This window comes from Chaetomium fimeti (assembly GCF_033439085.1).
Source record: "Chaetomium fimeti strain CBS 168.71 chromosome Unknown B0H64scaffold_5, whole genome shotgun sequence".
Classification (NCBI taxonomy): Eukaryota; Fungi; Ascomycota; class Sordariomycetes; order Sordariales; family Chaetomiaceae; genus Chaetomium; species Chaetomium fimeti.
The window spans coordinates 2,689,928-2,712,578 of NW_026944333.1; the positions used below are offsets into that span (position 1 = coordinate 2,689,928).

The 22,651-nt window shown below is 56.5% G+C and overlaps 7 protein-coding genes across 7 annotated transcripts; 3 read left to right on the top strand and 4 right to left on the bottom strand.

Moving 5' to 3' along the window:
• Positions 1–831: 831 nt before the first annotated feature.
• On the top strand, positions 832–2,976 carry B0H64DRAFT_463688 (uncharacterized protein; the record flags this gene model as incomplete). Its single annotated transcript, XM_062807611.1, has 4 exons — positions 832–1,382; positions 1,460–1,984; positions 2,052–2,353; positions 2,415–2,976. Exons 1-4 carry the CDS (start codon positions 1,311–1,313, stop codon positions 2,974–2,976), a joined length of 1,461 nt encoding a protein of 486 aa, XP_062658211.1. The 5' UTR covers positions 832–1,310.
• A 331-nt stretch (positions 2,977–3,307) lies between these two features.
• B0H64DRAFT_192736 (uncharacterized protein) lies at positions 3,308–4,222 on the top strand. The gene is made up of 3 exons (XM_062799111.1): positions 3,308–3,587; positions 3,688–3,737; positions 3,810–4,222. Exons 1-3 carry the CDS (start codon positions 3,458–3,460, stop codon positions 3,978–3,980), a joined length of 351 nt encoding a protein of 116 aa, XP_062658212.1. The 5' UTR covers positions 3,308–3,457; the 3' UTR covers positions 3,981–4,222.
• B0H64DRAFT_463694 (uncharacterized protein) lies at positions 4,130–5,549 on the bottom strand (the record flags this gene model as incomplete). Its single annotated transcript, XM_062807612.1, has 6 exons — positions 5,305–5,549; positions 5,001–5,239; positions 4,885–4,943; positions 4,447–4,800; positions 4,378–4,410; positions 4,130–4,337 (listed from the first exon to the last, which is right to left on the bottom strand). Exons 1-6 carry the CDS (start codon positions 5,315–5,317, stop codon positions 4,130–4,132), a joined length of 906 nt encoding a protein of 301 aa, XP_062658213.1. The 5' UTR covers positions 5,318–5,549.
• Positions 5,550–6,670: 1,121 nt separating this feature from the next.
• Positions 6,671–8,048, top strand: B0H64DRAFT_375460 (uncharacterized protein; the record flags this gene model as incomplete). Its single annotated transcript, XM_062802419.1, has 5 exons — positions 6,671–7,059; positions 7,154–7,509; positions 7,701–7,713; positions 7,840–7,931; positions 8,041–8,048. 5 exons carry the CDS (start codon positions 6,671–6,673, stop codon positions 8,046–8,048), a joined length of 858 nt encoding a protein of 285 aa, XP_062658214.1.
• Positions 8,049–8,367: 319 nt separating this feature from the next.
• Positions 8,368–11,657, bottom strand: B0H64DRAFT_193276 (BRO1-like domain-containing protein). The gene is made up of 3 exons (XM_062799115.1): positions 11,231–11,657; positions 9,592–11,167; positions 8,368–9,536 (listed from the first exon to the last, which is right to left on the bottom strand). Exons 1-3 carry the CDS (start codon positions 11,506–11,508, stop codon positions 8,376–8,378), a joined length of 3,015 nt encoding a protein of 1,004 aa, XP_062658215.1. The 5' UTR covers positions 11,509–11,657; the 3' UTR covers positions 8,368–8,375.
• Positions 11,658–13,647: 1,990 nt separating this feature from the next.
• Positions 13,648–16,878, bottom strand: B0H64DRAFT_324145 (fungal-specific transcription factor domain-containing protein; the record flags this gene model as incomplete). Its single annotated transcript, XM_062800642.1, has 5 exons — positions 13,648–16,042; positions 16,198–16,328; positions 16,430–16,447; positions 16,621–16,645; positions 16,736–16,878. 5 exons carry the CDS (start codon positions 16,876–16,878, stop codon positions 13,648–13,650), a joined length of 2,712 nt encoding a protein of 903 aa, XP_062658216.1.
• Positions 16,879–19,240: 2,362 nt separating this feature from the next.
• Positions 19,241–22,472, bottom strand: B0H64DRAFT_325519 (Phosphatidylinositolglycan class N-domain-containing protein; the record flags this gene model as incomplete). The annotated part of the gene is made up of 5 exons (XM_062800701.1): positions 19,241–20,070; positions 20,126–20,373; positions 20,427–20,617; positions 20,675–22,230; positions 22,295–22,472. 5 exons carry the CDS (start codon positions 22,470–22,472, stop codon positions 19,241–19,243), a joined length of 3,003 nt encoding a protein of 1,000 aa, XP_062658217.1.
• Positions 22,473–22,651: the final 179 nt, after the last annotated feature.

Below are 22,651 nucleotides of genomic sequence, written 5' to 3' on the forward strand. Positions count from 1 at the left end.
CCAAGATGGTTACGGAGACCTATTGTTGCGGGGATCCAACATGCCCCAATTCAACCAAGTACGACCCCGACGCTGCAAAGAAGGCCGAGAATAAGAAGGACGGGGGCAAGAAGAAGGGCGACAAGAAGGGCGGGAACAACGACAACAAGAAGGCAGTTGCTTGAGGCAACACGACACCTCGACGTGCCCACGGTTGAGCAAAGATGGCGGCGCATGAGTGAGGCGGGAGGCGGAGAGGGCGAAGGAGACTGACGGTACGGGGACGGGCTTGCTCGTCGGGGGGTTGAAAATGGGGACTTGGGGTACCTAACCGGATTGTGCGTGGAAAATGTGATGGCTGGCTTTTGTACTCTAGGTCAGTCAGCGGGAGCAATCCAAACCTTGAGTCCCCCGCTTCTCTTGCACCGCATTGATCCAATCCGACACCCGGCGTTGTCCTCGCCCGTGATGAGCCCTCCACCCCTCCACCCCTCCACCGCATCGAGCACACACGCGGCAGCTGCCTTCTGGGCCATCTCCACGCGGTCCATCCTGGCCCTCTCCGTCAGTGAACCGGGACTTTGAGCACCGAAAGGCGTGAGCCAAGGTTGCCTAGGTACCCAACTGTTAGGTAGGCAAGGTTATCAGCGGTTACCAGCTTTATTTTCTTTGTCACCTTGTATTGAAGGCATCGTTCACGGAGTCGCTCCAAACGCCTGGAAGGTTACTGGGACCCTTGGTATACTATACCGTACAAATTACGGTACTTCGTACCTCCATGGAAAGACGTTATTTTACAGCTCTGCCAAGCTCACAACCCCTGGACATGGTGAAGCCATCCCTCGCTCCCTTACCTAATATGGGATAACTAGCGTCGCCTAATGACTACCATTTTCGGAATGGACCCGCAGGCGCCTTGATGTTGACAAGACCATCTCGGGTTGAGACGCACCATCTTTTGGCTATTTTCAGTGGTCGGAAATCACCATGTTCATCGCCAGTTGTGTTCTTTTTAGCTTCGGTTTCCTAATATCTCTTCATCCGTTCCTTGAAACTGCTCACAAACGCCACAGGTGATGCCGCATTTCGCATAACGGAAACCCAACGCCCCCCCCCCCCGCGCCCCTCTGCAACTCCCCCACCCACCCAACCTCTCCTCGCCAAACGTCGCCTTCTTCCTGCATTTCGGACACGGATGCGCCGGGTCCCCAACTTCAAGAACCATACAGTATATAGTTTGCGCAAATGGGTTAACTGCCGGCCTGCTCACTAGAACTAAGATTTCGGTCTCGAAGCCTGGTTCAACCCCCCAACCACGTTTGGCATCCAACATGCTCATCGGTCCCTTTGACCGCCGTAAACGGCGCCACCGGTGTGACAGCTGTACGAGGAGCCACTTGAAGGTTCGTGTGTGCCATGGAATCCTTCAGAATGGCAGTATCCAGGTGGTCTAACATAGGTACCTGCCTATCGCAACTAGTGCTCTGGTGATACCCCCTGCACCACTTGCGTGAAACGCCACCAGCCCTGCCATTACCTCGTAGCAGCGCAAAAGAAGCCGGCCATTCTTGTCGACCAAGGGAGGCAGCAAACAGTCGACACCTACTCTGTCCAAAAAGCACACCGGCTAGTTTTTACCAGTAAGATGGTCAAACTGCCCCCTCGCTCAGACCCGGCCTTGCTCTACTTCTCCTACTACCACGCATTCCTCCAGAACAACAAATTCTCCAGCCTTGAAACGCCACAGGAAGATGCCGGGCAGCTAATGAGACACGGCGACCCGGAGGCCTTCTTACGCGACGCCATGTTGTCTCTGGGTGCCCTGCAAGCCTCGAAGCTGAGTGCTGTCCAGAAGTCGAAAAGGGCCCACTACCAGTCTGCCCTGGAATCTTATACGAGGGCGATTGCGGGACTCAGACATGCTCTCTCCCGGCCCGGCAGAAACAACGAACCCCATCTGAGGGCGGGGATCCTTTGGACTACTTTGCTGCTCGGCCTCTTCGAGGTAAGCGGGAGCCCGTCCTGATGCCCAACCAGTATACCATGGGCATGCGAAGCTAACGACCCCCTAGCTGATGAACGACGCTACTGGCGACGGGTGGCTGCAGCACCTTGTCCACGGCACAGCGCAGGCCTTGATAGCGGGTAGTCCCTCGGCATGCATCTCTGGGTCTTGCAGCAGGTTCTTCACAGAGTCCAAGATATTCGAGGTCTGCCGGGCAATCCTGTTTAATCAGCCGAGTTTCCTCGCCGAAGACGGATGGATGGCGCTCTCCGCATCTTTACGGTCATCCTCGACGACGTGGAACAAGTCACAGAAAGCGTTGGATTCTTTGCTCGATATCGTGGTTCTGTGCTCTTCATTGCGTGTTCGGTATGTTCTGCCACATACAGTTCTTCTTTCACCAGAGTCCAACTTGCCTAACTAGACCTAGTGCGGCGGAACTTGTTGAATCATTACAATCCTCAGCATCCTCGCTAAACGCCACAGAGCAGGCGCAAGCTATCTCGCTCGAGGGCTTTGCGTTACGCAGCCGCCTTCGGCATTGGGCATCCGCCTGTCATACCTCCCCCGTCTTCCGCGACTCGAGCACAAGGCAAGACTCGGCCGAGAGCGCGCCCGAATCCGAATCCCAGCTCCTAGCAGCGACCTTCTTCTCCGCCACCAGCATCTACCTCTCTGGCGTGTTCGACTACGAGCTGTGCTATTGGCAGAGCCTAGATCTACCCACCTCTACCCTGGGCGAAGATGAGATCCAGCAACACGTTACCTTCATCTTGGCTCTGAGCCAGCGGGTTCTGGCTGAAACCAGGATCTCTCCGCTGCTGCTCCTGTTCCCCCTCCGGGTTGCCAGCGCACGAGCTCGGCAGAAGGAACAAAAGGAGCAGATCATGAGATTGCTAGGGAGGGTTGGATCGAGCTTTGCTGTTGCTGGGGCTATCGTGGCTGATGTGAAGAATCTATGGAGCCGGAATGTCGCCGTAGAGGTTTGTTAGCAGCAGTGAGAGTTACTGTGAAGGCACCGAACAAACAATAAGACGTCAGGGGTTGACTTACACCAAACCCTAACCCCCTTAGCCATCCTCAGGGCATATCCCGGAGCACACTTTTATTCCCCGGTGTCCACCCACCGTCTCTGGGCGGTTGAGGCTTATCCCGGGAAAACCATTGCCCTCGCCCCTTCCATAACGCGGTAGGTAGCAAGTTGAGGTGCCAGCCTTGGTTCCCGTCAGGGGATCCATACCGTTGTCACCGACCCCACGATGGCTTCTTACTTACCGCTTCGAGACAAGGCCATTTGGGGATTATCGTACTCCCCTGGCACCGCCTAGCCGGAGCCCCAGACCAAACGTGCTAGTTACATCCCCCCGGCATAGATCAGACGGAATGACTTAATAGACCAAACATCTCCTATTCCTTACCATTGTGAAAACAAAACCCCCCCCCCCAACTACCAACATAGTGCACCCACCCACCATGGCCCCCACCGGCCCCTTCAAACTCGTCACAGTCAACACGGCGCCAGACCGCGCCCGACGGCTGATCGGCCGGGTGGTCGCAGACGTCAAGGAGCAGTACACCATCATCCACGCCGCCAACGCCGCCAGTATGTCTTTTTTCATTTTACCTCTCGACATGAAAACTCCCGTCCCCGCTGTCGTCCGTCTAGGTATAATACAACCGACCTAACTTGATTGTCACTACAGGCATAGACGAGGTGCGCAAGACAGTGGAGGAAACCCAGCCGGACGTTTTGGTAAGTGTTGTAGCCCGTTGAGGTGATTCGTTGGGGGAGGAAGCAAGGCTGAGACGGGTTCTACCTGCGCAGTTTACGGCATCGATGTGGACGCCTGAGGAGGCGCGGCAGATTATTGCTATCGCCAAAGAGATCGTGCCTGGCCTCAAGACCTTCTCGCTGCCGCAGGGGTTGCAGGTGAATAAGGGCCCGGATGCTGTGGTTGAATACATCAAGGAGCACTTGCCTGCGTTGTTGGGATAGAGTTGGCATTGATAGAACGGAGGTCTTAGGAACGGGTCGAGTGGGGGGTTGCCGTTTTGAAGTTCATATGTCCGGCGTTGTTCCTTTAAAAGGCATCATCTAGAAACTACCAGGGCAAAATACACTCCTCGCTCTTAGCGAGTTTCCGTTCATTTCTCGTTCTGCATCACATTGTACAGGCTCCCGATATGCGGCTGGATCTCGACCACAAACTCATCCCCGTCGTGCAACAGCTCCTGCGGCTTGTGCGCAAAACCGACGCCAGCCGGGGTGCCCGTGATGATGACGGTCCCCTTGGGCAGCGTGGTGCCCTGCGAGAGGAAGCTGACAATCTGCTCAACCGAGAAGATGAGGTCCCTAAGACGGACGGTGTTAGTCAACTAGTAGTCCAACTGACATCTTCGTGCCGAGATCTAAAAGGGCGGAGGCCCTAGAGACAGAGAAAATAAAATAAGACAGAACATACGTCAGCCCGCTATCCTGCACCACCTTCCCATTCTTCAGCCCCCTCAGCCTGAGCGCCCCGACGTCGGGCACGAGGTCCTTGGACACGAGGACGGGGCCGATCGGGCAGGCGCCGTCGAAGCCCTTGGAGTAGCACCACTGGGTCTGGGCGAACTGCGAGGCGCGGCTCGAGACGTCGTTGCTGGCCGTGTACCCCAGCACGTAGCCGAGCGCGTCGGCCTCGGACACGTTCTTGGCCTCGCGGCCGAGGACGATGGCCAGCTCGGACTCGTAGTCGGCCGAGTCGCTGGCGAGGGTGTGCTTGGGGATGATGGTCGGCGACGGGTAGGGGTCGGCCAGGCAGGTTGAGGGCTTGCTGCGAGGAGGGGGAAAAGGGGGGTCGTGTTAGTTGGATGTGAGGGTGGGGGGGGGGGGGGGTTGTAGCGTGGGACGGGCGTACAGGAAGACGGTGGGGATTTCCGGGATGGTCATTTTGGCCTCTTCGGCGTGCTTCTTGTACTGTTCGAGAGGGTATCAGTAGCGACTCTTGCATTAGGAGATCTGGGGTCAAGTTACGTTTAGTCCGATACAGCGGATGGTTCCAACCTCTTGTTGCGTTAGAGGTGCGAGAATGCGGCCGATGACAGCGGTCTCGCCGGTCGGCGACCCGGCGTCCAGCACCGAGGTGCCGCTGTACACCTTTACTTGTACATCCTCGCCCTCGCGAACGGCAGCACCGACGTCGACAGAGCTGTCGGCGGGCTCACCGAGGAGGATCTTGCTGTCGTCGCCCTTGGGCGCAAACCGGACGAGGCCTGGGGAGGTCAGGACCCGCTAGCGGATAGTGGGGGAGGGGTTTAGAGGAGGGGCTGTATCTCACGATTGAATGACATCTTCAGGAATGCTTATTGTCTTGGTTCTCGGTTATGTTATCAGGTAGTTGTTCAAGCAAGCAGTGAGTCAAATCCTTCTGGCAATGGCATCAATTGCTCGATATAATGGATAGGAAGTGGTAAAGGTGAGGTTGAGTCCGATCGGATGGGGCCACCAACGGACATGGCGGGACGGGCCTTCGGGAATTAAATGAGGCGCCGCCTCCGGTGCCACTGCCTCGTCACTCGGGCTACATCAGCCTAAGATGAGCGCCAACAGTGGGCATCTCGGGCCTTCCTCGTGCCTTACCTGGTACCTCAGATATTATTTGCCCTTGTTCCTGGCCATACCGCGCGAAGTGCCGGATGACGATTGCAGCTAACTTGCATCTGCAGCTTCCCCTTCCCGAAACCCCCACCTACCCCGCAGACGGAGGGGTTCGTTAGGGGCTGATATTTTCTCCGCAGCAGCAGGTGGCATGACGGGAGCCGTTCCTGTGGAAACGGCCGGGGGGGAGGAGTAAAAAGGAGTAACTAACAAACTAAGTGGTGCCGACTCGAATCGGGCAGAGGCAGCACCCGGGGTATGACTTAACCCTTCGGGAGGAGGAAATAGGCAACAAGGTGAAAGAACTGTGCTTTTGGTGTAACTACACATTCTTTTCTTCTTTTTTTCCCTCGCACTCGAGGTATCTCGGTTCATTTCTAGTTATTGTCATTCCTTTCAACCGGCTCCTATCAAAACGGGAGTTACACTGACAAACAGCTCGAGAGAGTTGAACTACATAGTAGGTCAACTGCGAGTGTCGGGGGTTCATAATTTTCAGCCTGACAACAAATTGGAGTGACGTTAAATCCCGATTTCATCGTGTGGATAGGAAGCGTGTTACTTGGGACAGGGGTTCAAGTCGCTCACCATTCCCCTAAGTTCGTTACTTGGCTAATGGGATGGAGATGCTACTCTGTAGGTGGCTATGGCTTCGTTGCACAAGCTGGACAATAATAGGTAAAAATCGCAAGGGTGCTGCTCACTCACTCAGTAAGATCGGACTCTGCTCTTGAAGGAGGTGGCTTTTATGGGCTGTGGTCACCCGATCCGACAAACGAGTCCGAAGAGGTAGGCTGACATCAGACTCTTGTTCCCTATCGTTCGAGTCATTAAGCACGAAAGGACGTCGAATTAAAACGAGGGCCACGTTAGTTAAATATACGGCAACTATAACTACCATGACTTTGATCGGTTCAAGTGTAGCAGTCAATCTTTCAACCCTTTCCATACCGTGACCAGTCTCTTCTTGAATTGAACCCCTTTCTACCCCTTCACTCTCTTCTTCTTTAACCCCTAGCATCAGTTCGAATAGGTAGATATCAGCCATGGCCCGTTCAACTGGTCTTCTCGCCCTGCTCGGCGCCTTTGCCTCGGCGGCACTGGCAGAGACAACAACAACCTCAGCATCCAACGTCTTCAACCTCTTCGTCATCGACCCAACCGGACCGGTCGCCACGCCCGTCGTCCAAGCCTCCGTCATCAGCGTCGACCCAGACCTGCTCCAGACGGCGTACTGGATCACCTGCGAGATACGCGGGGGCGAGTTCCAAGGCCGGCCCCTGCCCGCGCCATGCAACTACGTCGGCGGCGCGAGCGTGACCATCAACCCAACGGCCATGACGCTGAACGTGCGGCGCGGGTCGCAGGTCGTGTCGGTCGACCCAGCGACCGGCGCGTCGGACGGGGCCACCACGCGGGAGACCATAATTACCGTGTAAGGGCCGCCCTCTCCCCCCCTTTCCGTATCCTTCTACCCCCCACCACCCTCACACCAACAACCCCCAAACTAACCAACCCACCCCCCGCAGCACCGCAACCGCCACCTGCGACATCCACGGCAGCACCTCAGCCTCCTGCACAGGGCACATGACGAGCCGCTCGGCAGTATCAACCCACCACGCAGGCCAGGCGGACGGCACCGACGGCACCGCCACCCCCACCACCATCGACAACAGCGGGCCAAGAAGCACCGCCTGGGACGGGACCAGCACCGAGACCATCTCGACGCGGTTCGCCGACGTGGCCGCGCACCGCATCCCCGTGACGGTCACGGCGGGGCTGGAGAAGCTGGAGGCGGCTGCGTCGTCTACGGGTGCGACGGTGGCGGGGACGAGTTCTTCGACGGGGGCCGCGGCGGCGAGGGCTACTCCCGGCGGTGGTAGTGGTGGGATGGGTCGCGGGCAGGCGGCGGTTGTGGGGGTTGCGGTGGCGGTGGGGGGTGTGGTTGGGCTGGTTTGAGATTTGAGAGGGGGGGGGACGTCGTGGGTTTCGGTGGCGTGCTGTAGACTGGGAGACTGATTCCGGGTATATACTGTGGATATATTCCAGGCGTGGTTATGTTTGTTTGTAATGTAGGCCTTACCCCTGAGTAAGTAATACCTAGACACCGAGTTAAGCAACGCCAACAAAAGAATGACCGCTATAAAAGAGTAGGCTCGTACCATAACACGCAGCATTACTGTCAGGGAAACCCAATAATATGGTTCTGTCGCAGGTCCAAAAACGAGGGGCGGGCTTCCGTTAGGGAACCTGTCGGATGGTATGCCCGTAACTGCTTCGGTCACGATGCCCAAATACACCAGAAGGGTGAGTTAGCTAACCGTCAGTGGTTTACCTGAAAGAAACCCACTCCTCACTCCGAGTAACGGGATCAAACTGAACACCACACCCCCCTCAACCGCGTTGACTTCACCAGATTCATAATCGGAACCATTCCGGTCATGGCCATTGCCAAACTTGATGTTCCATTCCGCATGGCTTCATTGCTTCTATCCAAGACTCCCCCCACGCCATCCGCTCTTCCATACCAAGCCATCTCGTATTTCCATGCCCATATACACAGACAGCAGGTGAGTAGACCAGACGTTCAGCCACGCAGTTCCTGATTCAACTCTTCAAGCCCCCTTTATTCAGTCAATAACACCACTTCACTCCCTCCTACCATACCAGCCCCCCAATAGCTTAACCCCCCTTCCCTCCCCCCCCCAAACTCCAAACCCCCTCAACCCCCAACCCCCTCAACCCCCAATCTCATTTCCACGCACTCAACCCCGCCCACGGATCCTGCTGTCCCTGCCCCGGCGGCCCCTGCCCCTGGCCCTGCATATGCTGCTGCTGCGCCGACCCCGGCCGCCCCGCGTTGGGATCACCGTTGTAATACCCCGCTCCGTAATGGACCGTCTGTTGCGGCCCCAGGGGCGGCGGTCCCGGCGGGGGCGGAGGCGGCACAAAGTTGGGTGGGACATAGCTCGCGTGCTGTTGCTGTTGCTGGGTGGGTAATTGCTGCTGCTGCTGCTGCTGCTGCTGCTGCTGCTGATGCGGTTGTTGATGCGCCATGGCGGCTGGGTTCCCGTAGGTGCTGTATCGCGACGGCTGGGAAAACGTGGTCTGCGTGGGTGGTGGCGATGCCGGGCCGGGTCGCATGTGGCCGATGTTGAAGGTTGACTGGGTCGGTGGGGGGGACGCCGGGCCGGGGATGCGGCCATGGGAGCTGGGGTTGTAGGTAAAGGTTTGACCTCCCTGCTGCTGCATGAAGGACTGGGGGGCGGTTGTTTGCATGGGTGGTGGTGAGCTGGGAAGCTGGTATTGTGCGGAAATGGCGTTGGGGTACATGGGTGCCGAGCTGAAAGAGAGGGGCGCGGGCGTCGGCCGTGATGACGCTGGCTGGGGAGACGTTGGTGGTGGCTCCATCGACATGCGCTCCATCAAGCCCCTTATTCGTTCTTGCTCCATCGCAGCTTGCGCCCCCTTGTTAGCGGCCCGGTCCTGCTCTATCTGGTTGAGTAGCTGAGCGCCCTCGGCTCGTCGGTTGTTGACGAAAGTCTCAACGTTCTTCTCGAGACTCTCGACTGTCTCCTTCATTTCATTGTACCAGGTTTTCGCGCTCTGGAGGCCGGCCTCGAGATCCAAGAATTCCTGGTACGCCCGTTTGTACCTTCCGATCACCGTTCCCCTCTGCCGTTGGAACGACTCGTACTTGCTCTGCTCTGCCCGGACCCGTTTATCCTGCAGAAGACCATTGAAGGCGACGGTTAGCTCTCGCATCAAGGCTGCCTGTTTGTGGGTCGCCTGGACTAGACGGTTTTGAAACCCGCGGTATTTCTCGAGCTCCTGTTGGAATAGCTGCTGCTCATAGTTGGCTATCGACTTCTTGTTCAGGATCAAGATCTGTGATATGTCGTCGTTGTGTGCCTAGCGCAGCCAGTTAGTTGAGCCCCATTATTGTGCACTCCAACGCCTAGCATACCTTCTCCTTCAAGTCCTTGAGCACTTGGATGCGCTCCCGCTTGATGAGATTCAGCTTCTTCAGAATATCCTCCACCTTGGCAATCTGATCAACGACGCTGGGCCCGCCGTCGTCGAAGTCGGCATCGAGCAGGTTGGGCTCCGAGGAGGGGCTGTTGGCATTGCTCGACTTCCGCACCTTCTTGACGGCTCGTTGGAATAGAGCGTCGACCTCGCCGTTCTCGGCAGCCGAGCGCATTTCGCCGAATTCGAACTCGTTTTGCCGTAACTTTGTGGCAAGTCGGCCATCGCTCCTCCCGGCTTCGTCCAACGCTTCCCGATAATTCCGGATGTCACCTCTTAGCGTGGTGGTCAACCGCGAGCTGGGCTGTTGAGTCCAATCCGACTCGTATTTGGACCTCATCTTCTCGCACACGCTTTCCTCCATGTCCAATTGCTTGCTGCTCCTTTCCAAGGATGTCACTATCGTTTGCTTCTGCGTATGTAAAACATCGAAGATCTTGGAAGGGTCTTCGTGGTCTGCGACGTCGACACACCATGTTCTGAAGTCTTCGTCGGGTAGGATCTCCTGGTCGAAACCGCCCTTCAGGACCTGTAAGGCGCCGGGTAGCCTTAGGTAATCCAGGCTCGCAGCCATCTCGCCGTTTGCGGTGTCTACCCTCTCCGTCTCGGCTCTCACCAGCTTCGCCTTCTCCTCGTCGTACAAACTCGCCGATTCGGTAACTGCTAGGGGGACGATCTTCGCAAAGAGGTCAGGACCGGTAATCCGTTGGATATCCTGCCCCGCGTAAAGCTCGCTGACCGGGATGGGCTTTGCGGCGGGCAGTTTCGCTACCGCCGGTACCCCGGCCGCATCGGGCACCGGCTGGTGGTAAATAAAGTCGTTGTCCTTTGTCAGTTCTTTGAGCTTCTGTTGGGCCACAGCCAGGTGTCTCTTGGTTGCCTCGGCTAGCGTAGCGCCACAGTCTGCCGTCAAGTTCGAGCTGGGCGGTATGGAACTCGGGAAATTGTTGGCTATTTTACTGGCTTCTCGTGCGTGATCCTCGGCCACCTGTAGCCGGGCGACGGCCATGCCGTGCGAGTTCGCGTCGTCGTCGGCAAGCGCCTGGTAATACTGGGCAATGGAGGCCATCAAGTTGAACTTGGCCTGTACCATCAACAGCCAAACCTTCTCGAATATTGCCTTGGTGACATTTTCCTGTACGCCCTCGAGTGCTTGTCCGTAAAGCGTCGCGGCTTGACTCGCCAACTTCGCTAGGAGGCCAATCTTCTTCTGGTCGGCAATCTGCTTCTCCAAGAAGACCTCTTGTGCTTGGGCCAGCATGATGTTTATGAGAGCCTTTACCGTCTCTCTACTAAGATCGGAGGAGGGGGCGTGGAGGAAGTTTTCGTTGATGTACGTGAACATGCCGGCCGAGGCTTGGAAGGAGTGGTATGCCTGCTTGAGGCCTGCCTCTTCGGTTCGTATCTGGTTGGCGGCGTGGCAGGAGAGGACGGCGGAGATGTTGAAGATGATGGACGCCTTTTCGAACGCTAGCGAGTACTGCGCCGTGGCCTTGTGCGTGAAGGCGTCGAACCTGCGCCATGGGGTGTCAGAGCAGGGTGATATAACGAGTCACTGGGGGGGAAGCAATAATTACCAGGTAAAGGAGACCCTGATATGCTGTTCGTCGACGGGAAAGCGTAGATCCAATAGTTCGAGCTGGCCGTAGTACCGATATAGGAGGTCCCTCCCCGCGGTGCTGTCCTTCCCAGCTCCCCGCATGTCCTGTCGCAGGCGGTTGAGAGTGGCGCATTCCTCCGCATATCTCTCGGGGTCGTCGCCGTACGTGTTCTGGATGTAAGACTTCAAAGGCGTGACCCAGTCAATCTCGTTGGTGGCCTTGAGAGGCACCGAGATCATGGGCGCTTGCGTCATCTTGGGCTAGAGTCTTGTGCTGCGCGAAGCAGGACGCCTGTGATCGTTTTAGGCCTCGCGCAACTATTTCGCCCACGGACCTCCCACAGAATGAGGATTGTTTGGCCAAGTTTCGGTCAAGAAGCGCGTTGGGTGTTGGGTTTGGGGGGTGTGTGCAGCTTCGTCGAGGGAGGCGGCGGGGTTGTGGTTGCTGCCAGGGTTACGTTGAGGTGGATTACGGAGGGATTATCTCGTAGTTTGTCCAGTAAAGGGTGCACGGTATTATTCGTCAAGGTTGCGCATAATCCCAATCTCTTCCTCAGGTACAACGGTGGATGAGGTGTGAGCTAGGCAGGAGGAAATCTTGGGCGGGCATGAAGCTGTCAGGATTAACGATTACGCCCAGCGGAAGGCGGCAACTGGCGGACGCCCTGCAGCAGGGGCGCCCAGCAGCACATGCAGTGGGGACTCCCGCGAACGCTTGGCTGCCCCTCACTGTGATAGTGGAGGGAAGACCCCTGTCGGGATTCGGTTGTGAGCCGCAAAGAATGGACTCGAAGAGCCAACAAGCCGCATCGACTCCGCGCGTTTGTGAACGGGGATTGCGCGTCTATCAGGCAGACATATTTATTAGGCGGAAACCAGCCGCTTTCTAAACGCAGCGGCGATTTTGTGTGGTGCAGATTGGGCACTTGAAGCGATCCCGCCCTCGTTACCTAACGGTGGTAACCAACCCACCACAGTCAGCTTCCATCCCGCTTCCCATGCCCCGCGCGGCAGAGATGGTTGCGCCCATCTCACACACGAAGCTGGCAAGCGCGCATCATATGAGCCGAGCCGTAACAACTCCCGCACATCGTAGGCAGAGTCCGAAATCTGGTTTGATGGACACCTACCAAGTACGGAAACTCATTTCTTCGCGCGAAGAGATGAGGGGTTCATCCATTGCGGGGGCGGGGTGACGAAAGGCGCATGGTGATTCTGGTCAATCATCACCAAGAACAACGCCCGAAGCACCAGCGCGCTTATTTAGCGTCTGCAGACGTTCCATCTCTTCACACCGCCGGCGACAAGAATGTGGGAGAGGGACGAGAGGGCATGGGACCCTTCTCGAACAGCTACCCCAACACTCCCCACAGGAGGCAGGAGGAGCCACTCACCAACGACCGATTGGCTCCGAGACATTCAGAAGGAAGCGCCGATGGACGACAGGGGTGGTGAGATGAATAGTCGAGATATATTATAGATGATTCTCGAACCTCGCTCGTCCCAAGGTATGGTTGCGCAGCGGCCCGCCCTTCCAATCGCGCGCGGGGTTGGGCAATGCAGTCGGGCGCTTGCATCTGCCCATCTCATACCTATCGCCGGGGACGACACGAGATTGGGTGAGGTGATAGCGCTAGAATTGGCATTGCAGCTCGAACCGACTTGACTTAGGGAAGGTTGGAACTCTCCACAGGACATATTGATGCTGAAATTACCGAGGTACCGTCAAGATTGAGGGCGTTGAGATTCCCCAGCACATGGGACATTCAAGACATGGACGGATTACAAAAGCTAACGGTTTCGCACGGCCATCGTCCCCTTGTGCGCTGTGGCGGTTGTGCGGCCCAACCTGCGGCCCAACCTTGAACATGATGTGCATCCGAAGTGCCGACTGGCGTGGGAGTACCTCGGAGCTCTTCTTAGGTAGCTTCTTTGTGTTTGCGGTCCCGGTTAAGGAACGTTTGTCCGTATAAAACCTACAAACTATGCCGCAGGTATCCAACACCAGGGGATGTTTGCTCGAGTCTATTACAACAACAAGCGTAAAGTATTCGAGCCCGTCGCCTCCTTGCTACTAAGAGGGCCAAAAAGGAAAATATTACCCAACCCAGCCAGTTGAACAGTGCCTGTGACGTTCTTATAACCCCCCGTCTCTACCGCGGATGCTACGTTGGCTCCTGTCCAAAACGCGCATAAAAGTAGATAGATGTGCGTAGGTTGTTCGGAATAAAGCACACGCTGGCAAAAAGTGCGCCGGCTTGCCTACAAGGACAGGTTGTCGAGGTTCATGGGATTCCCGGGGTCATTCTGAATCCCGAAGAATTGGAACCTGCAAATGGGGTTAGAACTGTGTCTTCGTACAAGAGGGAGATGGACAGAGGAGGAAAGTGACACTCACCAGTCTTCCACATTAAGGGTCGCCGGCACGGGTGGCTGGCCGTGCACGGAGCCCGTGCTCCAACTATCGCTCGGGCTCTGCCCGTCGACCATGGGCACCTCAAACCCATGCCACATGTTTGGGTTCTGCTGGCCCTGGAAAGAACCAGCCATGCCCTGCTGCACCATCGGATTCTGTTGCATCGGGCTCGCGTCCATCCCCCGCTTAGGTAAGGCCGGGCCAAATATGTTTTGGCCACTGCCGTCCATCGGCTGCCCTTGCATGTTCTGATTTTGCATCTGCGCCATCATCTGCTGATCGAGGTTCTGCTGTGCTTGCTGAGGTGATATCGGTTGGAATAGTGGAGCGTGAGCACTCTCTGGGAACAGCTGGTCCGGCTGGAAGTTCTCCCAAACGGCCTGTGACAAGTTCGGCGAATTCCTCGTGACGAGATAGAGATCGGGAGGAGTGCCTGGTACCGAGAAGGACGGGTTGAAAGGGGTTGCCGGCCGTGTCTGCGGCCGTGAGGCTGTCCCTCCCATGAAAGCGTCGCCGTTGTTACGCGGGGGGTGCGGCGATGTGTGGTTGGGGGGCGGCATCGCTCCAACCGGCGGTTCGTTCTTGGAGGCCATGCTTGGTGTCTGTGGTCTTGAGCGCTCATATGATTCTTGCGGCTGGGGTGTGCTCACGCTGAAGTCGATCGCCATCTCGTCGTACTTGCGCTTCTGCTCCTGAGCGTAACGATGCTGCTCCAGTTGGGAAAGGCTTTGCTGTGCCTTGCGGTGCCGTTTCCCGGCGGCTTTCTGGAGCCTTTCCTCGAGCACCTTGTTCCCGAGAATAGACTCGAAAAGCGTATGGACCATCTTCCCCACGAGCCATACTCTGGACACGTCCTTCAGGGCGCTCATGCATGTCCGTATCCGGTCCTGTGTGACTTGTTGAATAGTTGGCACCGGCGATCTCATTTGATAGACGTGCATGATGAGGGCCGAAAACAAGCTATACACGACAAAGGCTGGGCAATATCGAAGCTCCTGGCGAGTGGAAAGATTTTCGATGATGGAGGTGATCATGCCGGCGGCTTGGAAGGCGATGTTTCGAGACGGATAGTGATCGTCCCCATACCTCTGGGAGCCACTCGGCGGCATGTGCGCCCGATGAAGCAGGCAGAGGGTGGTGTAGTAGTTTGAATGGAGCAAGGCGGACCAGAAGTGGTGCCTCGGCACCTCCCAATATACCAACTTGGGGCAATTCTGCAGCCAGTCGGCAAGCGCCATATCGCTGTGGGTTAGGTCGATGGGATTGTGTCTGCGCCCCTTTGCGGCGACTGAATATTGCTGCGAGAGCACGAGGCCCATGATCTCGCAAAGCTTGACGTACTGTAGGAAGAACTGCACGTGAATCGGATCCGGCGGGTACTCGCTTTTTCCTTCCGGCTCGTCCTCCACGAAGTCGTCCTCGGTCAACATCTCAACGTCCGAGTCGTCTAGGTTGATATGGCAAGGCCGCCCCAGGGCGACAGCGACGGACCGGTCCCTCGTGAAAAGAGTCCACCAAATCCGCTTCCATAGCCTCTTGTCCGACTTGCTAAGCTGTGACCCCTCGACGCTGCGATGCATGCCCGAGCCTTGCGCAACGATTGTCGCCACCCGAGTCCAGTAGAAGACGTTCTTGGTGACATCCTCAGGCCCCTCCCAATACCAACCCATGAGCAAAAGGGACTGAACTATGGTGACCCGATCGTCCTCATAATTGGCGTCGTATAGGGCCTTGGCTCTTTTGTAGAAGGTTAGGGCGGCCGGGGTCGATGAGCCGTTCGCATCCATCAGTTGCTGGTTAGTGCAGACGCGCGACCCGGCGAGCATCATAGCCTGGAGCAAGAGGAGCGAAGGGGGGTTCTTCGGGTCCCTGTAACGCCGCATAAATTTCGTCTTGTTGATCACCGGGACGATGGGATGTATCCATTTGAAATATGAGTCGATCAGCTCGTCACAAAGGAGCCGCGGTGGAAGAAGAAAGGCGCCTCGGTGGTGTAAAATATCGATCTCGACATTGTCCAACTCAGTCAAGCGCGCTCTTGAGCCCCTGATGTTTTCCGGTAGCGGGTAGTGGACCACATCCCCTTCGTTCTGGCGGTCATGAACTAAGAGGGTTAGATTGGAGGACTCGCCCAAGTAGGCGACTCTTCCAGCCTCGGTAATGGGTGCCCTTGTGAACTTGGGCTTCATGACGAGGTCCATGTAGCTGGCGAGCGTGGCCTTATCAAACTCCTCCTTTTTCTGTTGTTCAACCTCTATGCCGGCGGTCGAAGGGGTGCCCTCGTGGGTGTGATAGACGGCTGGAGGTCGGGTCCCGCTCGGGAACGTGGCCGTGCCAGGCGGAAGCGGTGATCTGTCTTCCTCTCCTCGTTCGCTACTATCAAGTCAGCGTCAGCGTCTACATCATGTGTAAAAGTAACATCAAGTGACCGGGCGACGGGTCCGAGCAGGGGGGGGGGGGGGGGGGGGGGGTGGGCATGGTGTTGCCGGCATGGCGAAATGGCCGGGGGGGAGGGGACCCTGATGTACCTGTCTGAGTCCCTGGACTGCGAGGCATTGGCCTGGGCCTTCTTTCGTTTCGGCTGCGGGATGCGACATTCGATCTGAAAGGCGACACAATTGGTACAGGGGACGCCGAGATTCGCGGCATCGCAGCGGACCTGCAGAAGGAGATGTGAGCATCCACATCATGAAGGATGGAAACACGAAGCACGAAACCCGGGGTGGATCTGTGGCTGCAATGGGCTGAGGGTATCCGTACTTTGCGGGCATGGCATGTCTGGAAACGATGACTGGTCAGCTTTGCGGTCCTCAAGATGCCGGCGGGCGGATGAGCCGAGGCACGATAGGCGAGGCTGTGGTAATCGCGGACGAGCCTCGGAGGGGTCCCATCTAATCCACCACGCAACTCGGCTTCCAACCAAACATAAATAGAGCTGAATAGCGACTCACCTCGCACGCTCTTGAGGCTCGTTGCCTTCAGTTTGCAGAAAAAGTCTAGGTTAGCGCAACCGACACCCGCTTGCCCCGCGCGCAGCAGGAGGGGGACGATACCAAGAGTACCAACCTTCGGAAACTCAGCTGCCCCGCTGTGGTTGTGGTCGTCGTCGTACCCGCCGCTGTGGATGGGACGGCCGAATGCTGTGATGGCGATGTCGACGACTGCTTCGGCGGCGTGGCCTCGGTAGGGGGGCTCGACTCCGGATCCATTCTCGGCAACAGCGGAGGGGCACACGCACCACCGGGTAGTCGGGCGCTGGTTGTTGCGGTTTAGACGGCAGTGAGCGGGAATTGTAAAAAGAGAAATGCGCGGCGTGGTAGGTCGTGGCAACTGATTGAGCCGGTGCTCCCGTCGTGTTCCGCCACCAAGCTCCTCTGATCGTCCTTTTCTGGAGACGGATTTCGGGTTGTTCGACCGGCGCGAATCTCTACGATCGGCCGCAAACCTAGTTATGTGCGCCGGGGCATCGGCATGGGATACGGGCAACACAGAAGAAACGATATGAGTTGTTTATCAGTATAGATATTGTGCTTTTGTTTTCGAAATATATTGATCGATACGTGGATGAAAGCGACCGATGTTGATATTTGCGACTTCGATCGGTTGCAGCTTGCTAAGCTGGTCGGCGCGCATGCATATTAGAGGGGGGCGGGTGTCCACTGCGGCGGTGCTACCAACCCCGGATTCCAGCGCCCTTACCGTAAGTAGCGCAGACAACCTGGAGGACAATGCAGGCTTCGAACGGAGCCGTCCTCGAGTTTCGAGTGGTTATTAGCTTGGCTTATGGCTCGACAAGGAGTCACCCTCCTGCAGCCTCCTCACCTCGCACGCTTGGCTCGACCTGCCTAATAATCCCCACGAGATTCTCGGATGACCCTTCGGATCGGTTCATCTCGTCATGTCTGACGGTCCATTGCAGCATGGCACGCATGGTTCAACCCACCGACCCCTCCATCTCAGCTGCAGGATGTCTCCTGGACTTCCATCGCCACAATGGCGCGCAAAAGGGGAGAGGGACCTGGGGTATCCTCACAACTGGCATGTGACAATGTCACAGCCAAGTGGCAGAAGCACATTACAAAAGACGGCGGAGGACTGGGCCAGCTGGCAGGATCCGGCGGGAAGCTGCTTTGGACAGGGGTAACCGAGATTTCTCGCGGCAGGACAGGCCCAATCGGGAATCAACGGCCGAACGATGAATCCGGGGAACTCTTGGCGACCTGGAGGAAGTCTCGGCCTCCGGTCCGCACGAGACTCTGTTTCATTCCGGAAGTATGTACCTCTGTACGTTAGCTCGTGTACTTCGTTCCTGGTATCGTGACATCTGGGGTAGGGCATCTCGGTACGAAGTATTCCCTGCCAAATCATCATCCGCAAATATCAGTCGATAGGTGTTTGGTAATCACCTTGTAGGAGACGGCACAGAAACGAGCACACAGAGCCGGATTGATAGGACATTGAACAGCCTCTTTGGTCCTGTGTAGGTAGTTTAATTCGGGCCAAGACTCGACCGCAACCGGTCAGCATGGCGGGCTTTGTCTTCTACATACAAGTAAGAATGTTTATGGTGACGGCCCATTCTCCAAAACTCGCCGCCAGTGCAGCGGATCATTACCTGCCCGACCTGAATGACAGGTTACACAACTTCTACTTTGCAAGTTTATGCCGGCCAAAGCGAGGAGGAGCCGAGAACAAGTCGGTACATCAGCAAGTCTGAACCCGAATTCAACGTCCCGTTCAGGTCTGGCTTACACAATGCAAGTCAAGTCGACAAACCGGCTTACCCCGCGATTCCCCTCGCGTTCGAGATCCGCCAACCGACACGACCCCTTTCCCCAACCACCAAACGATGAATAATCGGGCAGATGCCAACCGCTTCCGTGGCTAAGGGGATCGGACGAACTTGGAGGATGCCTCGCGACCCGGATATCCCCGCAAAAGTCCCGTCCGTCCTGTCATGAAGGAAGCTTTCTATTCTCGGTGCAACTCTGACATGTAACTGTGATCTGCCCTACATGCGGAGCCTGGCACTCGGTGGCTGCCACCCTCCCTACGATGTACTTGTATCATGCACCACCTAGGCGACATTGCATCACGCTTGTGGATTGACTAACAAAAACATGTCAGATCAAGTTGAAATGATGCTTAGGACCATTAGATAGGAAAGCATAGATATTCAGGAACATAGCACAAGCAGAATGCTACCTCGAGCGAGTTGCCCGGAGGGAGGGGGATACAACGAAGGGGGCGTTTACTAACCCCAAAATGTCAAAATGTATGAGTGATTGCATGTGATTCTCAGCCAGGCACGTACCCGTCTGTTCATACATCGTACTCACAAGTCGTCACAGGGACACTTTCCCAAAACACATGTTCCAAATTCTGAGTGGTCATAATGCAGAGCAAGGCAGTTTATCAGACACAGGGCATCACCGAGTAGACATTATATTTTTCCCAACTACCGGTCTAACTACTTCTTGCCCACGCTCTAAAACAAACAAGCATGTATATGATATCTCCAGATCATGAACACATCTAGACACAATATATAATAGACCTTCACCGCCACCCTTATGTGCTCACACCATCCCCACCCGCCTCATCGGTCTTCTCCAACAACACCTCCGCCACAGCCCCCTCCCCAACCGCCCTATCCACATCCTCGCTCACCTCCACACCCGCAATAAACATCGCACTCACACCCTCAAGCGCCGCCACGAACACACACAGCAAGCTCGCAATCACAAAGTGACTAATCGTCGACCCAATCTCGAGCCACGAGCCCTCGTCCTTGACGACCCAGAAGAAGTACAGGGTCAGGATGTCGCTGATGGCCATGACGACCATGAAGAGGGCCGAGGGGGCGACGCCGAGGCGCTTGTTGAGGATGCCGAGGTTGGCCGAGATGAGGGCGAAGGGGATGAGCAGCTTGAGGATGAGCATGGCGCCCTGGGAGAAGGGGTCGAAGATGGGGATCAGCCGGGACACGCTGTCGAGGCTGAAGGACGAGACCGACGCCACGTTGCCCGTGCTGAAGAAGGCCGCCTGGAAGAGGACGAAGAAGAAGAGGGCGACGCGCGCGTCGCGGAGGGTGAGCGGGCGGAAGGGCGACGGGAGCGTCTGTGACGTTTCGAGCGTGTGCGGCTTGGCCGGGTTGGCCGCGGCGTTGGACGCGTCGTTAGACGTGGCGTTGGTAGGCGACGGGGGAAACTTGTAGATGGCATGCTCCAGCCGGACCCAGCTGACGAGCACCGCCGAGAAGGCGATGTAAAAGAGTCCTTCGTACGAGATGGTGAGGATGACAAAGGTCGGGGCGCAAGTGAGGAAGATAACGAGGATCCTGTGCATGTAGTGGTTGTTGGGTTGCGCCCGGTATGCCACCGGCATCAGGAGCGAAACAACTGTCTCAAGGTTAGCAGATGAGCCCCTGAGATCTGTTGTTATTTAAGAACCTACCAAGAACAACCCAACCCATCACCTGGTTGCCACGGGGAAGACCTTGGTTGGCTTGCATGGACAGGGCACTAGAGCGGGTGATGATCACAGAAAGGAGGGTCAAGCCGATCTGGATGCCCACGAGCGTCCTTGAGACGTGGTTTCTCGGGGACGAGGGCTTCTCAGACCAGCCAAAGTCCGAGAGAACAAAATCCTCGAGGATTAGGTAAACAATGCCAACAATCACCATCAACGCGCCTCCGACCATGCTATAGAGATATTGGTTAGCTCGGTATAGGGGAAGTGTCTCGGGGCTACCAACATCATGTTGACATCCTCGGTCGTCATGGCCGGCGGAAGGAGTGTGAAGGTGCTCATAGCTATACAAGATAGGAACCATGTAATAGAGAGGGCGATATGTTGCTGGAGAAACGAGAAACCATAGGCAACGGGCCAAAATGCGCCAATGACGAATAGTACTGTTAAAATCTCGCGGTGGATATAGCCCAAAGCCTAAATTGATTGTAAGTCCACCTGTCCGAGGTATGGAGGTAGGGGAACAGAACTTACTAGTGACTCGATGATTCCGACATAAATGGCGCAGTTGAAGGCTAACGAGACAAGATTGCTCCCTGACTTGATGTGACCGAACAATTCCTTGCGGCCCTCCGTCAGACTCTCCCGCCGCGCATACACCTCTTCCCAGAAAAACACGGGGAAGAAGGCATATGCGTAGTAGGTTAGCGGCGACTTGGAGATGGCAAACGACGCATAGAGCGCCGTCAAGGCGGATGTTGAGATAAGAGTCCCAGCTAGGGTTCTCGAAGGCTGAATGCGGCCGTGCAACACATGGAGGTCGATGACGGTGGTGAGGGCATATGCCACCCATCCCAAATAACCGATGGTGATGAGGGCTCTCAAGAACAACCAGTCATAAGTCTGCAGATATCTGAGACCACCAAGTCCAACCTTCAGTAGAGCGGCCGACTCCTCGATGGCTTCCTCGTAGCTGCCTGCTTCGATGAGCTGCCGGATATGCGCCACCCGGCTCTCGGTCGCCAATCCCTCGTCGCTCAGAGGCTCGTACGGTCTGTACCTCAGCTCCGTGACCTTTTTACTTTCCTCCTTAACTCGATACTGCTCGAGGATTCCCTGCGCATTGACAAGCGATGCCTCGGCTTTCTCTTTGAGGCCAGCTGTCAGGAAAGAGAGAGGCAGTTCGCCGACCGAGTTCGCCGGAAACTCGGTGCCCGCGAGATATGCCATGAGCGCAGCCACATCGGCTTGTTCGACATCGTGCCGCCTGACATGGTCCAGGTTCCAATCGGAAGAGTAGTCGTCGTGTCCTGGCGCGACCTCTCCTGGGTACAGCTGGGGCTTGGCAACCCCCGAACCCCATGCAATGAGAGGTGTCCGGGTGTTGTCGGGGTGGCCGTCGCCGTGGTTGCCCCAGTCACTCATGCCATGGTCAGCGGTAAAAACGAAAGCGGTCCGGTCGTCGGCGTAAAAGTCCTTCATCAACTCTGTGATTTCCTGAACCCCCTTGTCGACCACCTTGATGTTGTTGAGGTACTCCTTGGAGTATGGCCGGAACGAGTGTCCAGTGGTATCCAACCCCAGCAAGTGGAGGAAGAAAACGATCTTATCCTGCCTCAGCGCATCGTTGAGCGTCTTGTTTGTACGCGCCTCGGCGAACATCTCTTTGACGTGGTCGAACACCCAGAGATCCAGGGCAAACCCATCCAAGGAGAAGTCCTCAAGCTCAGCGCCGTACGTAAAGGCGTCTACTCTGCCCGGTACAGCACCCTGCTCGAACATGGGCAGAATGTCGGGGCTGCCCCAGCTCCATGTGTGCCGGCTGCGGTTAAACACGCTGTCAAAATCGACAGGGTTCAACTTCCAGCCCGTGGTGACCGCAGAGACATCCTCGTAGAGACCAGCAATGAGAGCCACGTGCCCCGGCCTGGATTCGGTTGGCACACGCGTGTGTGAGACACCAAAAGTTCCGTCTTGTAGAACTTTGGACCTCAGAAAAGGGGCAAGGGGCCGCGGGACGAGGTCGTCGTCGGACTTGGGATAGGGCTCGGGGTGCGATTGGAATGCTTTATCGGCTCGTAATCCGTCTCCTGTGTATAACCCCATCAGCAAGTGGTTCGTTTGCCGAAACAGGGTCTCTCATGCTTTACGAACCTACGAAGAGCACTAGGCGATCTGCGGGTGGTGGGGTGGATGCTGGCCTTTCTATTTGGAACAAGCGCATGCCCGAAACGATGGGACTGACAAAATAGATGTCGAAGATGGAGAGTATATACACTAAATGGAAAACGACGGCAATGGCCAGGAAACGGAATCGCGGAAACGAAGCCATGATGGCTGCGCTCGAGATGCGCCGCGTCTCGGACGGGCGGCTTAAAGTTTGTTGAGTTTAAGGGGATGCAATGGCAGCCGTGGCATTGGAGACAAACTCAAGCTGGATTAAATGGGGGAAATGGTAGATCTAAAGCGAGGCATGGCGCACTGCCCGTCGAATGAGTGGGAGGTTGGTGA

Bases quoted from the DNA above. Each gene is read 5' to 3' on its own strand.
- B0H64DRAFT_193276 (XM_062799115.1), bottom strand. From the start codon at position 11,508: ATGACGCAAGCGCCCATGATCTCGGTGCCTCTCAAGGCCACCAACGAG. The intron at 11,168-11,230 runs GTAATTATTGCT...CCCATGGCGCAG, and splicing joins ATCAGGGTCTCCTTTACCTG to GTTCGACGCCTTCACGCACA. The intron at 9,537-9,591 runs GTATGCTAGGCG...TGGCTGCGCTAG, and splicing joins TCAAGGACTTGAAGGAGAAG to GCACACAACGACGACATATC.
- B0H64DRAFT_192736 (XM_062799111.1), top strand. From the start codon at position 3,458: ATGGCCCCCACCGGCCCCTTCAAACTCGTCACAGTCAACACGGCGCCA. The intron at 3,588-3,687 runs GTATGTCTTTTT...TTGTCACTACAG, and splicing joins CCACGCCGCCAACGCCGCCA to GCATAGACGAGGTGCGCAAG. The intron at 3,738-3,809 runs GTAAGTGTTGTA...CTACCTGCGCAG, and splicing joins AAACCCAGCCGGACGTTTTG to TTTACGGCATCGATGTGGAC.